The sequence below is a fragment of the Dendropsophus ebraccatus genome, chromosome 7, assembly GCF_027789765.1.
Source record: "Dendropsophus ebraccatus isolate aDenEbr1 chromosome 7, aDenEbr1.pat, whole genome shotgun sequence".
Lineage (NCBI taxonomy): Eukaryota > Metazoa > Chordata > Amphibia > Anura > Hylidae > Dendropsophus > Dendropsophus ebraccatus.
In genome coordinates, this window is record NC_091460.1 from 125,637,508 (window position 1) to 125,653,213 (window position 15,706).

The window sequence follows — 15,706 nt, forward strand, 5'->3', positions numbered from 1 at the left end:
CTTTCAGTGGTGTATTGTCTCCAGGCTAGAGTTCTGTCATGATTTGCAAAAAAATGCACAAATTAGGGCATTATGATATTATCTATCATGTACTATGAACACCACGCTTGTGCGGCCATAGTTACAGTGGGGTGGGGGGCCCAGGCGTGGTGAACAGCCCAGGGCCTATAGTAAAGTCAATCCGCCCCTGTTACACATGCATATTATTAATATTAATATTATTATTATTAATTATTATTATTATACATATAATATTATAGAGCAATACTGTATTAAAGACTCTATGATATCACTTATCAGTACTACATTGGTATTGCAGACTCATAAGGCCAATGGCCCATTTTCAGGGAAGAAAACTGAATCACATAGTCAGCTATGCTTTGAAATACACTTACAGACAAAATAAATAACGTATCAAGAAGGAATCAAACGAAACTTGATATAGTATGTGAATGTAATGATAATATGTGTAGGTGGTAACGCTAACAGAGAAAAAAAAGTAAGTAATATTCTGTGTGAGTAGCCTATTTATTATTCTAAAGCCAGATGGATCCAGGAAAAAGAGTTATCATCCATATACTATCTAGGCTGGGGCTGGTATTTTGGACTATGTCACAAGCCCGTCCCAATAGGGGTTGCCTGGGAAACAACTTGCAAATACGGGCAGCATACTGATGGCGTCTGTATGCAGTCTGCATTTTTCAAGAACTCATTGAGGCTGATTTACTAACCTTTTCCCGAAATTTTTCAGAAAAATGTTGGATTTTTGTCCATTTTCCCTTTCGGTTTGGTGTTCCAATATACTTACTAAAGGTCTGCGACAAAAACCCGAAAAACCCGTCATTTTTGTCCTCCATAACCCACCACAACCAACAGATTTACTAAACAGTCATTTTTTTTAATGGATTTTCTATTCTAAAAACCAGCCACTTCTAGTGTAGCCAGATGGTCGAGCTTTAGTTTTGTCCTGTGAAAAACCTTCCAGATTTACATAGGGAATGTGCTACATAAATGAATTTAGCGCAAAACCCTGACACAAATGACAGTATAACGGCTTATAATTCATGCATTATTAGGAAATGAGGTCCATTGACTTTTATGGGTGAGTCAGTTCAGCAAATTCGGGCTGTATATGTGCATATCTTATCAGAAAACCAGGAGTACAATCAGGATACAAATGCAAGGTCAAGTAAACACTCAGGAACTAAGGCTCTATCGCAGGCAAGCAAGCAACAACTAATGAAGGAGCTGTGGCACCCCTAGAAACCTTGCCAGAAGGTAGCTAAGGACGCCATTGGTGCCATACGCTCCGGTGTGCTGGGAGCCGAGTGTGACAGCCGGTTCCTGTCAGCATAATTGGTGTCATATGGATCTCTAGGTGAAAAAATGCAAATGCTGTGGCCTGTAAAATAAGAGGAGGAAAAAACTAAAGTGCAAAAACCAAAAATTGCCCAGGAGGGAAGGGGTTAAAGGGGAACTCCAGATAAGGAAAACTTGTTTTCTATTAAAAGTACATTAAAAGTTATATAGATGTGTCTATATAATGTATTACCATATCTGTGCGGTTCTGCCACACTGGTAGCTGATAGAAATCCAGGAAGTGAAAAAAAAATGGCCCCTGTGCCAATCCACATTGTCTCCTGCTCCCACTGCTATCCCCCCTTAGGAGACAAATATTCCATCCCTCTGTCTCACATTGTGTGTGTTTGCTGAGCACAGGCTGATGATGCAGACGGGGCAGGGTGTGATCACCCAGGAAGCTTTGCTGGATCCCCCAATCCCCTGAGTGATTCACTATCTCTGACCAGCCAGAAGCAGGTGTTGCACTGATTTCTCTGATTGGGCAGAAGTGTGCAGTGAAATTAGGGCTGTGTTCACACATGTTGGAGTGTCATTGCAGTACTGCAGCGTATTTACAAAAATGATGCAGTAACACAAGTAAATAATGCTAAACGGCAGAGAGGATCAGAGGCTTATTGTGCGGCTCAACTTCAAAGATAAAAGATGCTTGATCGTAATATGTGCATGGAAATGAAAAGATAAAAAAAAATCTAAAAGTTCTTTACTTTATTCCAATATCAGCGTTACAGGTAGACAATACAGCATGCTGTCTGGTGTTACAGATAGAGAATACACTGTGCTGTATGGTGTTACAGGTAGAGAATACAGCGTACTGTGTGGTGTTACAGGTAGAGAATACAGTGTGCTGTGTGGTGTTACAGGTAGAGAATACAGCGTGCTGTGTGGTGTTACAGGTAGAGAATACAGCGTGCTGTGTGGTGTTACAGGTAGAGAATACAGCATGCTGTGTGGTGTTACAGGTAGAGAATACAGCGTGCTGTGTGGTGTTAAAGGTAAAGAATACAGTGTGCTGTGTGGTGTTACAGGTAGAAAATACAGTGTGCTGTGTGGTGTTACAGGTAGAAAATACAGCGTGCTGCGTGGTGTTACAGGTAGAGAATATAGCGTCCTGTGCGGTGTTACAGGTAGAGAATACAGTGTGCTGTGTGGTGTTACAGGTAGAGAATACAGCATGCTGTGTGGTGTTACAGGTAGAGAATACAGTGTGCTGTGTGGTGTTACAGGTAGAGAATACAGCATGCTGTGTGGTGTTACAGGTAGAGAATACAGCGTGCTGTGTGGTGTTACAGGTAGAGAATACAGCATGCTGTGTGGTGTTACAGGTAGAGAATACAGCGTGCTGTGTGGTGTTACAGGTAGAGAATACAGCGTGCTGTGTGGTGTTACAGGTAGATAATACAGTGCTGTGTGGTGTTACAGGTAGAGAATACAGCATGCTGTGGGTGTTACAGGTAGAGAATACAGCATGCTGTGGGTGTTACAGGTAGGGAATACAGCGTGCTGTGTGATGTAACAACCCCACTAATGAAAAATGCAGGACCAGAAATTAAGAAAATATATTGGTTTGCTTTATTAACATATATAAAGAAAATATATTTACAACAAAATATTTTAAAACAGTATAGGAGCTGACCCATAGACAGATCCCCAACAAATAGGTGGTAGTAAATTAAACAATGCAATGAATGTCCACAATACAAATATAATAAATTAATTAAATAAATTTACACAAACGGAGCACTGGGCATTGGGCATGTAGTTAACCAAATTTATGCATAGTGCCATATAAAGTGCGTACAGATCCACAATGACATATATAAATACTACCCATATGTCCTTAGTGCAGTGACCACCATACCACTCACCCGACGCGCGTTTCACGTACTTGCTTTATCGAGGGTGTAGAGAATACAGCGTGCTGTGTGGTGTTACAGGTAGAGAATACAGTGTGCTGTGTGGTGTTACAGGTAGAGAATACAGCGTGCTGTGTGGTGTTACAGGTAGAGAATACAGCGTGCTGTGTGGTGTTACAGGTAGAGAATACAGCTTGCTGTGTGGTGTTACAGGTAGAGAATACAGTGTGCTGTGTGGTGTTACAGGTAGAGAATACAGTGTTGCTGTGTGGTGTTACAGGTAGAGAATACAGCGTGCTGTGTGGTGTTACAGGTAGAGAATACAGTGTGCTGTGTGGTGTTACAGGTAGAGAATACAGCGTGCTGTGTGATGTTACAGGTAGAGAATACAGTGTGCTGTGTGGTGTTACAGGTAGAGAATACAGTGTGCTGTGTGGTGTTACAGGTAGAGAATACAGTGTTGCTGTGTGGTGTTACAGGTAGAGAATACAGCGTGCTGTGTGGTGTTACAGGTAGAGAATACAGCGTGCTGTGTGGTGTTACAGGGAGAGAATACAGCGTGCTGTGTGGTGTTACAGGTAGAGAATACAGTGCTGTGTGGTGTTACAGGTAGAGAATACAGCGTGCTGTGTGGTGTTACAGGTAGTATCTGTGTGCTGTGTGGTGTTACAGGTAGAGAATACAGTGTGCTGTGCGGTGTTACAGGTAGAGAATACAGTGTGCTGTGTGGTGTTACAGGTAGAGAATACAACGTGCTGTGTGGTGTTACAGGTAGAGAATACAGCGTGCTGTGTGGTATTACAGGTAGAGAATACAGCGTGCTGTGTGGTGTTACAGGTAGAGAATACAGCGTGTTGTGTGGTGTTACAGGTAGTAACTGTGTGCTGTGTGGATGGGACAACAATGAAATCATAAAGTACTGCAAATAATTCAGTAACACAATGAAACTGCAATGTGTGAACACAGCCTAGATGTTCTGAAATAGATTTGGGCGGGGAATGAGCAGGGTGGGGGACTGTGATGAACAGCTGAGAGAAAGCATTGCATTCTGGAACCTGTAGTACTGTGTACAACTGTTCAACCAGGAAGTGCAGAAACACAAAACAGAACAACCCCCCCCCCCCAAAAAACAAACAAACAAACAAACAAAAAAAAACTAATGGATTTTTGGTAGTTTCAAAACTGGAATAGATAGGTAAGTAATGCATTATGCTTCTGCAGAAGTTTCATTTTTTTAACCTCTACCTGGAGTTCAGACGTTTACATTCGTCTATCTCTATAGTTTTGTCGCGCTGCCACTTTTTTAGATGGCCTTTCTTGTATATTATAACGTGTATATAGCAGTCTTTCAGAATATATTGTATTTAACACATCCAAATTGAAATTGAAATATACACTCCTCAGTTTTTATATGCAGAAACCTTACAGGAAAAATAGTAAGTAGTTCAAGTTACAAAATATATATATAGGGTATTGCTTTAGGTGAGCAGCGCTACAATTAAATTCTACACATTTTCCTAGCCGAGCGAAGACAGCTGCTGTTCTTTAGCTGGAGGCAAAGGTAGTGCTTATCAAGTGTCCTCAAATGGCTGAATCCCTTCTTCATTGTAACACAGCACATTCCCATCTAGCAACTGATTAAATTTGAGTACTTATGAAATCCTCTGCAGGGCTGATTTATAGAGGCTTGGAGAACAACAGTAACCGACGCAGCCTTGAGCAGCGCATTATGCTGCAGCATCTTCAGTGGGTTCTGAAAGGGTACTGCTCCTCAGATCTAAATGAACAGATGCCAGTTTCATATTGGTAAGGTCCTTTCTGGGTCATTGGGGCACTCCCAGGGGGCATGTATTGTCTACAAAATGTCAGCTGGGGCCATCATGAAAGTTTTAGACTGTTTATTTTTAAGCAAAACTTTCTTCCTTTAAGAAGCAGTTCACAAAAAATTATTATTTGCCACCTACGCACGTATACTCACCGCAGCTGATTGGTGTCCCGCAGCGCGGCGCCATTCAAATCCGGCGCATGCTCACTTCAGCTTCAGCAGTGACTCCTTTTCTCTGCCTTGTAATTGAATTTTTTTGTAGTGAACTGATAATACATTAGGGGGGACATAGCAAGACCAGCTCCAGACCAGGTGTAGACTGCTGCCATGATTTCTTAGGCTGGGTTGCAATCCGTTTTTTTCATCCGTTTTTTTCCCATTGACTCCCATTGTAAAAAAAAAAACGGATCAAAACGGATCCTTTTTTTTGACGGACACAAAAACGTAGCTGACACTACTTTTGTGTCCGTAAAAAAAAAAACGGATCCGTTTTGATCTGTTTTTTTACAATGGAAGTCAATGGAAAAACGGATGCACACAAATGCATCCGTTTTTTTCATCCGTTTTTTGCAAACAACGAATGAAAAAAACGGATTGCAAAAACGCAGTGTGAACCCAACCTTATTGTTTGCAGTCCTGAATCGTGAAATCGTGATAAATCAGGCTACACCCCCCCACACACACACCCCGCCCAAGTGGTTTACGCAAAAATCGGGCATACAGTGATAAATCTCTGAAAGGTGTATTTATATAGCTGTTTTATTGCACTGTATGACGCAGTTTATTTCCAGGCCCCGAGTCGGCACTGTAGATGGGCCCGCCCGCCATCACCGTGACTTTCTGCCCTACCCTCTGTGACACTGCTCCATTAGAATCAATGGAGTCATGTCACAGAAGGTTTAAGGTTTCATCACACTAGGGGCGGGCTGGCTCATCTCCAGTGCTTCAGCCGGACCGGTGACCAGTAATAGACCGGCGCCGTGCACAGGAACCAGGCCACAGTTCAAGCAAAGGACCACGGCACCAGCATCCCCGCCACAGTGACAGTCTATTGATATAAAAATCTTAAAACAATGTACCTGATGGTACACTGGCTTTTAGGACATGTTCATATGATAGATTTTTTCCATTCAGAAATATCTTTTGTGGGTTCCCTGTTTTTCACTGAAAAATTATAACTGCGGCGCAGGTAGAATTTCAAGCGGACTTTGCTTGTAAATTCCGCCTCTTCTGCTCAGTGTGCATGGACCCAAAGTCAGGAGTAGATTCAAAAGTAATAGGAAATATAATGTATTTTTTTTACTTTTCCATCCACTTCTGAGTAATATCCAAGTATTACAGTCCTGGAAAGAAGTAGTCAATATATGTTTTTATTGCCTATAAGGCGGTATAAACCATTTTATATGCTCATTCCACCTGAAAGGTCCCCTTGGGCTGTGTTCACACTTTAATGTTCTGACATCTATAAATAAAACAGCTTTTGAATAACATTAATAACTAATGTATGGTCTTGTGTTTGTGGCCTTTCTTTAATTTATCAGTTTGTTACTATATTGTTAGGTATTAATTTGCATTGATCTTATATTTAGTTTTATATGAGGAAAAAATGTAATAATCTCATATATACTGTTGCCATTCAAAATCTAGAAACGCAAGCAATGCCCCTCGAAACGTATAATCCAGATAATGAATTCTGCACAGAATATCCGATAGCTCTCCAGAGTAAAAAGCAAATACCAAGTACACTAAGTCAATAACTTAGAAAAACAGCCCTGTGAAAATGTGTATAGAGAATTAAAAAAATAAATACGCTCTTGATTAATATTGCATTATTATATTTATAGAGGAACTTGTGTTTAGGTCCCAGGATCCGGGGTGACTTTTACCTCTGTCATTATTAGGATTGCAGCCATGTAACAGTCATAGGCTAGGTTAACACTTTCATACAATGGCCGTCATTGAGAAAATTACGTTCGTTATTTAAAAAATAATGGCTGTAATTTTTGCAATGATGGCTGTTATTATGAAAGATGGACGTCATTTTTACATAGTGTAAACCTAGAAAAATTCCCCCTCCCTTTAACAATTATATGCTCATTGCATCTAGGTACAAGAGATAGGTACTACAAGGCATATATATATATATATATTTATATATATATATATATATATATATATATATATATATATATATATATATATATACAGTATATATATATATATATATATATATATATATATATATATATATATATAAAGCAGATATGGTATAGGTTTCCAAGAAACAAACATTTATCTCCCATTGACTTCAATGGGATTCGACATTCAAAGCTTTCACATATTTTACTACTCGCTCATCATTAGTTACTACACGTACGTGGGTCCAGTTTGGTTCTTATCACCTGTTTGTCTGGTGCTGCTGGAACTGTCTGGTCCTGCTGGGTATACTGTGCCTATTTACCCCGCAGCCACTTTTGGCATTAAGGACTGAGCCCTATTTTTTAAATCTGACCGGTCACGATTTATAATTAAAACTTAAAATTGATACTGTGATTGTTTTCTCTGATAAAATGTACTTCATTTTTAAAAGATACATTAACCTTTTGTTTGTCAAAAACTCATAAAAAATGTCATAAAAAATTAGCATTTTTCTAGATTTCAAATTCTCTGCTTGTAACAAAGATAGTCAGGAAACACAAATGAGAGAATTCACATTTACAATATGTCCACTCTGTGTTGGCATTGTTTCGTATTTTACTTTATAGGATGTTATAGGGCTTATAAGATTAGCAGTAATTTTTTTTAAATTTCACATACAGTAACAGTGACGGCAATCAGGTATACTAACAGGAGTGATGATCACGTACAGTAACAGCATCAACAATCAGGTATACTAACAGGAGTGACAATCACATACAGTAATAGTGGCGTCAATAGTATAGGTACACCAATAGGAGCGATGATCAGGTACAGCAACAAGGGCAAGGAACAACTATCAGGTATCGGAACAGTAATGGGGGATAGGAAAGACTTTTATGTACAGCAACAGGGAACAGGGGAAGCTATTATGTACAAAAACAGGGGACAGAGGCAATGTTTACATACATCAACAGAGGACAGAGACGAAGACTAAGTAGGAGGCAGTTAATTTGTGTCTGTGTGTGTATTAGGGCTTTGTGCTGGAAGTCTTATCCCCTCTCTCAAATCTAAACTCCTCCCACACAATGGAGGTGAACAGAGTAAGGAGAGCTGTCAGAAGCCACCTCCCCCCCTCCCGACACATCTCTCTGCGATTGATCCTTCTGTAATATTGGGCCAATTGCGGCGATCCCCCCGCCGAGGTGCCTGGTGATTAGTCCCTGGCTTGTCAGTTACACAATTTAACTAAATAATGTACATGCAGTCATGCTAAAGGGTTGGGCAAGCTATAAGCCATCTGAGCCAATGAATGGAGGGGTGGGAGTTTTCAATAGAGAAATAGAGAAGAACAGAAGACGGCGATCGTCGAAGAAATTCAGATGAACGCCAGAATGTGCAGTGAAGATAAGTATAAAAATTATCTTTGCCCCCCCCCCCCCACCCCACCAGAGTTTTCCTTTAAGTTACTTTTCAGTTCCAATAAATGACAATAGCAAAATATGAACAATAAAAAACTAGGAACTTGTGTTTGTATTTTCTGGATACTTTTCCTGCTGCTGACATAAATCTTTCTTACCATTTTCTAGGAAAAACAGAAAGCTAATCAGACTGACGTTCTTGAGGAATCGGTGGAGTTTGAACACGAAGATGTTTATGTGGACATGGTTGAGTGTGCGGGTAAATCATATCACTTTCAGTTTTTCTGTCTCTGGGCTAGGTTGTTCTCAAACCTTTTCTTAGTATTATTTATATACCTGTTCATTGTAGCATTGAAATGTTGGCAGAATTTGCAATATGTTGATAGCTTCCCATAGTTATCATTTAGTAAATGTCAAAACATTAAAGAATGACCAGAACCCCCCAAAAAGGAGAAGAAAAGCTGAGACAGGCTGTGTTGTATTGTCTATTTTTTAACATTATTTTTTTTTTTCCTTTTTTGAGTTTATAGCTTAAAAAAATATTTATGTATCTAATTTTGGGTAGCTTCACACGTACCGCACCGCAGCAGATCTGCAGCAGATTTGACTAAATGAATGAACACAGCATTAAATCCGCATTGTCAAATCTACTGCAGATCTGCTACGGATCCGCAGCAAATTTGATGGAGCAGATTTGATGCTGTGTTCATTCATTTAGTCAAATCTGCTGCGGATCCGCAGCAGAAAATCCGCTGTGATGCAGTACTTGTGAAGCTAACCTTTTAAAAAGTCGTTTCCTACTATCCAATATATTTTAAATATATCTCGAAGCATTTTGTGTAGCAATTTTCAAAATACAAAATAAGGGAAAATGTAAAGTTAGGTACAGTAAAACATTTCCTGCTAACATCCAATATCACCAGTATTTGAAAAAACCTTGGAGTTAAAGGGGTAGTTCACCGAAAACATTTTTTTAGATCTACTGGTCCCAGAAAGTGCCAGAGATTTGTAATTTATTTCCGGTTATTTAAAGGATCAAAACAGATGCACACAATTGCAGCCGTTTTTCCATCCGTTTTTTTTGCAAAAATGGATGGGGGGAAAAAAAACGCAGTGTGAACCCAGCCTGTCAGCTTTATAGCATCTTTGTCATTTTATCTAATGCTTATATCTTAAAAACAGCTCCTCAGCAATCTACAGCTGATTTCTGTCGTTATGATGATGAGACAGAAGTGGATCCCGTGATTCAGACTGGCCTGGACGTACAGGAATACGCTGGAGAAGAAAAAATTGAGGAATATGCAGAAGAGCATATGGAGCCCAACGGTTCTGACCCGATGCCGGACATACCTGATGACTATTGCCTTTTAGCCCCTGCTGATAATTCCTCAAGACCCTTTGAAACTGGTAATCCTTGTTCTAAGCAACAAATGTCACATATTGTAGATAAAGAATAATATAAGGTCTATATGTGTTCTATAGATTTTCCAGCACTTTACAGTGGATGATAAAATCTCATTACAGACGACAAAAGAAGTTAGAAAAGTTAAATTCTAATCATTTAGATATATCACACACAGAACATAATGCCTTGAATTCATACTTAGCCATGCTACCAGGACATGTCAGAAATGTATACTTGTTCCGCTTCCCTGCTGCTTCCAAAGCCGCCTGCTCTCCGCCGCTGTCATTGTTTTCATACCATCCAATGACGTTCCGTTCCCATGGGAAATGGCCAATCAGCATAGACTCTGCAGCAGCAGGGGAGCAGGACAGGTAAGTATACATCACTGACATGTCCCCCGCAGCCCTGGCAGCATCTCTAAGCATGAATTCTTCCCAGACAACCACTTTAAGTGTTTTTAATGAGTATAACATTGCCATTATTATATGTAATCAGGCATTTATCATCCTGCGTAACAGAGCTGGCAGTCAGCCAATGAACGAGCAAATGCTCACTCTCCGGCTGATGGCTCAGTTTAAGGGCCCTTTTACACGGAAAGATTATCTGACAGATTATCTGCTAAAGATTTGAAGCCAAAGCCAGGAATGGACTATAAACAGAGAGCAGGTAATAAAGGAAAGTCTTCTCTTTTCAAATCCATTCCTGGTTTTGGCTTCAAATCTTTGGCAGATAATCTGTCAGATAATCTTTCAGTGTAAAAGGGCCCTAAACCTGTCAGAAAATAATCTGCTGTTAGTCGCACATCTCCCTGTGTAATAGGAGACATGTGACCGATAACTGCCTAACGCTAAGGGTCCTTTTAGACTAAGCAATTTTTCGTTTCCACCTATTAACAATAAACGATTACAAACGAGCACTTGTATCCAGGACCGGTACCGAGGAGGAAGGTAAGACACATACCCTCCTCCTCAGCATCCTGGGAGTTATAGGGGGCTATCAGCAGGTTAGATTTGTCTAACCTGCTGATAGTTCCCCTTTAAACGGATGCAACAACGCAGAGTGAACCCAGCCTTACTCAATCACAACAATTCTCCCATTAACCCTTAGAGGACCGGGCCAATTTCAATTTTTGCATTTTTGTTTTTTCCTCCTTGTGCTTAAAAGGCCATAGCACTTGCATTTTTTCACCTAGAAACCCACATGAGCCCTTATTTTTTGTGCCTCTAATTGTACTTTGCAATGACAGGCTGTTCATAAAGTACACTGCAAAAGCAGGAAAAATTAAATGAGTGGTGAAATTGAAAAAAAAAAAAACACACACATTTTTTTTATTTTAAGGTTTTTTGTTTTTACGCCGTTCACCCTGGGGTAAAACTGACTTGTTATATATGTTCCTCAAGTTGTTATAATTACAATGATATGTAACATGTACAACATTTATTTTATTTGATGTCTTTTAAAAAATTCAAACCATTGTTAAATCTATGTTTCTTAAAATGGCTCCATTCCCAGGCTTATAGCGCTTTTATCCTTTGGTCTATGGGGCTGTATGAGGTGTCATTTTTTGCGCCATCATGTGTTCTTTCTATAGGTACCTTGATTGCGCATATACGACTTTTTGATCGCTTTTTGTTATAATTTTTCTGGATTTCATGCAACCAAAAATGTGTAAATTTTGCACTTTGGGATTTTTTTGCGCTAACCCATTCTTTACCGTGCGAGATCAGGAATGTGATTAATTAATATTTTGGGCGATTCAGCATGCAGTGATAACAAACATGTTTATTTATTTATATTTTTATTTATAACATGGAAAAAGGGGGGTGATTCAAACTTTTATTAGGGGAGGGGGCTTTTTATTAATAAAACCCCTTTTTTTTTTACACTTATACTGTAAGCCGCCCTGGGGTTAGGGTTATTCCCCCTGGGGCTAGGGTTATTTCCCCTGTGGAACTTCTAGTATAAGTACACTGATCTCTCATTTAGATCTATGCAGTATAGTTATACTGCATAGATTAATGAGATCGGCACTCGATTGCTTCCGGCTGCTGCAACCGAAAACAACCGAGTGCCAAGCCGGGATCAGCGCCATTTTGACGCAGTCCCCGGCAGGTACCAGACACGGGGATCGGCCCTACGCGATCGAGTTGCTGGGGGGCGATCCCCCCCACCAGACACAGGGATAAGGCTGCATTTAGTAATCAGATGCAGCTGTCAACTTTGACAGCTGCATCTGATTACGTAATTAGAGGGCACGGCGATCGGACCGCGGTCCCGGGCTACATGTGGCACCCAGCACGCAGCCCCGCTCTGAACACTCCTAGGCGGCTCAGGACGTATGGGTACGCCCTGGGTTTTCTAGGGGTTAATTTATATGTAGCCTGTATTAACTTGATGACAATAATGAGTTTAACTCAACTTTCTAATTGACTTAACATACCCCTCTTACACAATTGTTGCGTCAAGGATCATGTTAACCCTGACTACATCTGTAACTTTATAATATATTATAACATAGCAATATTATAGTCAGCTAAAGGCTAATGATTTCCGCCTGAAAAGAATAGATATGACATTTTATGTAAAATATTGATCCTGCTGGATGATATCATTCGGATATATCAATAATATTGTCTCGTCTAAGCTAAGCACCTTAAAGTCACAGGAATACTGACAATAGATTCTTAATGATTTTATCCCAAAGGAACATAATGTTTTTTGTGTGTTTTTTTATTTTTTCTAGCTATGACAAAAATTTAATCCAGACGCCTTTGGTTCCTATTATTTTAACCTGTTGTTATTTTAAAACCAGTCGGAATTATTGGTTCCCACCACTAACTTATCTGATTTTTACTTTTCTGACAAAAGCTTAAAAACTTAATTAACTAGGTTGGAAATCCAATCTGCTTGATTGTTGTCTGTAGACAAAATAATATGGGATCAATATGGTTCATCACAGCCCTGGTGTTACAACTCATTTCAGGATTTCCTTGACATTCTGATAGCAATCATTCCTTCTACTTTCACACCCACACAAGTATTTTCGATGATTTTTTTTTTGCAGGTCAAGCGTATAGATCATTTGCTTAGCAAGACAATGTCCGCAATGCCTCTCCGATATTGTGAGTTTTATGTTAAAAGCCATTGAAAGGATTTACAGTTAGACCAAGAAAAACAAATAATAACAGACAGTGTCTTGCTCCTTTACAAGGACTGGTGTAATACTTACTGCCCCTGGCTTCTGTCTGTGTCCTGGCACTTCAGCTACACTGTAACCTCTAGGGATCACCTGATGGTCAACAGATGTTGCAGTGCAGAGGAAAATGCCGGTGTAGCGGGCCAGATCAAAGGGGTTAGCCAGTGCTACAAAAACATGGCCACTTTCTTCCAGAGACAACACGACTCTTGTCTCCAGTTCAGGTGCGGTTTGCAATTAAGCTCCATTCACTTCAATGGAACCAAGCAGCAAAAACCCGCACAAGCTGGAGACAAGAGTGGGGCTGTCTCTGGAAGAAAGTGTCCATGTTTTTGTAGCGCTGGATAACCCCTTTAAACCCCACCCAGATTATACCCGTGTATAGTTTGGCCTAGGCCAAAGTATGCCCCAGGGTATAAAAGAGTCTAGGCCAAACTCTACCTTTCCAGGTCAGAATATACCCCACGGTATAAAATAGCCTAGGTCCGAGTATACCCCAGGGAATAGCCTAGGCCAGATTATATCTCCCAAAACCATAAAGTTATCACTCCACTGGTTTTCTCACACAGTCTCCTATTTGTTCAAAAGTCTCCTATTTCTGCAGAGCTTGATCCGTTAGGACCTGATTGGTGGATGACACGTCATGTGCTGACCCGTGTTAGACACGGTTGTCAAGTTTTTCTGGTTTAAGTAATAAAAGTCTATAAGTGGAATTTATTTAACGTCTGCACAATTTTTTTTTAGCAGGAGCTTTTTATGGGCTGCGCAAATTTTACGGTTGTTGCGCAAAAATCATTATTAAACGCAAGTGCCTTGATACATCTTGCACAACTTATGCCTAAGGCTGGGTCACACTTTTTTCCATCCTTTTTTGCAAACAAAAAACGGATAAAAAAATGGATCAAAACACATCTTTTTTTGTGTACACAAAGTTGTGGCTGACCACGTTTTTGTGTACACAAAAAAAACGGATGTTTTTTGATCAGTGTTTTGATGGATCACACTGCGTTTCTTTCATCCTTTTTTGCAAACAAAAAACGGATCAAAATGCATCTTTTTTTTAGTGTGCACAAAAACGTGGCCGACGTTTTTGTTTACACTAAAAAACTGATGTTTTTAAACCGTTTTTTTATCCTCTTTTTTATGGATCACACTGCATCTTTTTCATCCTTTTTTGCAAACAAAAAAGGGATTAAAAACGAATCAAAACGCATCTTTTTTTTAGTGTACACAAAAATGTGGCCAATCACGTTTTTGTGTACACTTAAAACAAAAAAACAAAAAAAAAACTGTTTTTTCATCCATTTTTTTATCCTTTTTTATGGTGGGAGTCAATGGAAAAACAGATCAAAATGGAGGCACGCAAATGCATCCATTTTCTTCATCCATTTTTCTCAACAACAAAAAATGGGCTTCAAAAATTCAGTATCAACCCAGCCTAAAACAGCGTGGCTAAAACATTAAACTAGGATAGGATTTTGGGAAAAAGTGAAAAAAAGCAGTTACTTGAAAACCCCTCCCCCTCCCAGTGCAGATATTGAGAAAAGGCACAGGCAGCGGAAACTGATGGAAAATAGCGCAAAACCCTTATTGATCCCTATACTAATTCTTATGTAGTGCACAAAATCTCCTGATTAGACAAAAAAATATATAGTGCACAGGCAATAATAAATCCCCTGATGTGTTTAGATTTGTAAGATTTCTGTCAGTCGGCTTCTCATTTAACTCAGCAGACAAAGCTGAATCCCCAATAAAATGTTAAAAAATTATGTAATTCTTGTGTATTTCACTCAATGCTACTGATTTTAAGGGGGTATAATATGGCCTGAGAGGGTATGAATTGTTCTAGGCCAAAATATACCCCGGGGTATAATCTAACCTAGGCCATTTTAATCCTGGTTTAGTCTGGACTGGGGGTATACTCTGGCCTGTTACACCGGGACCTGGGCCGCCGAGTTTTGAGTATGAGGCCTCTTGCCCACATTCCATATACTGTCTGTATCCATGAACCCATAGCTATGGACTGCACTAAGGAAGGGCATCCGGAGTTGTCCGCACACAGAACTATTTAAAAGAGAATAGTGATCTGTGCCGCAATTAGTGGTTAATACTAGAATATGCCTAGTTTTTGCAACGTGGATCATATGTGTGAACAAGACCATTTAAATAAATGTGGACAGCCTACAGAATGCGTAAAATAAGCTTTTGGCTGTGTTCAAATATTGCCTTTAGGGCCCATTCACACTGAGAAAAAGAGGCGAAATATCAAGTTGAGACGCTTGGAATTCCATCCGTCCCATTGTTTCAATGGGATTTCTCATGCGCCTCCGCTCTCCACTTGACATGTCACTTGTTTGAGCAGAGGCGTGTGAGAAATCTCATTAAATCAATGGGACAGATGCAATTCCAAGCGGCTCCACCTGAAAATCCACCTCTTTTGCCTAGTGTGAACGGGCCCTCACTGTGGGAACCCTCCCTTTTAGCACTTTTTGGCTGCTTTTCCTTGCT

The 15,706-nt window shown here is 39.9% G+C and overlaps 1 protein-coding gene across 1 annotated transcript in view; it reads left to right on the forward strand.

Moving 5' to 3' along the window:
• BANK1 (B cell scaffold protein with ankyrin repeats 1) overlaps positions 1–15,706 on the forward strand; it is a 195,340-nt gene that overhangs the window by 138,781 nt on the left and 40,853 nt on the right. Inside the window, exons 8-9 of the mRNA XM_069976799.1 lie at positions 8,766–8,856; positions 9,780–10,004. Coding sequence (XP_069832900.1) covers positions 8,766–8,856; positions 9,780–10,004 — 316 coding nt within the window. The remainder of the gene's footprint in view (positions 1–8,765; positions 8,857–9,779; positions 10,005–15,706) is intronic.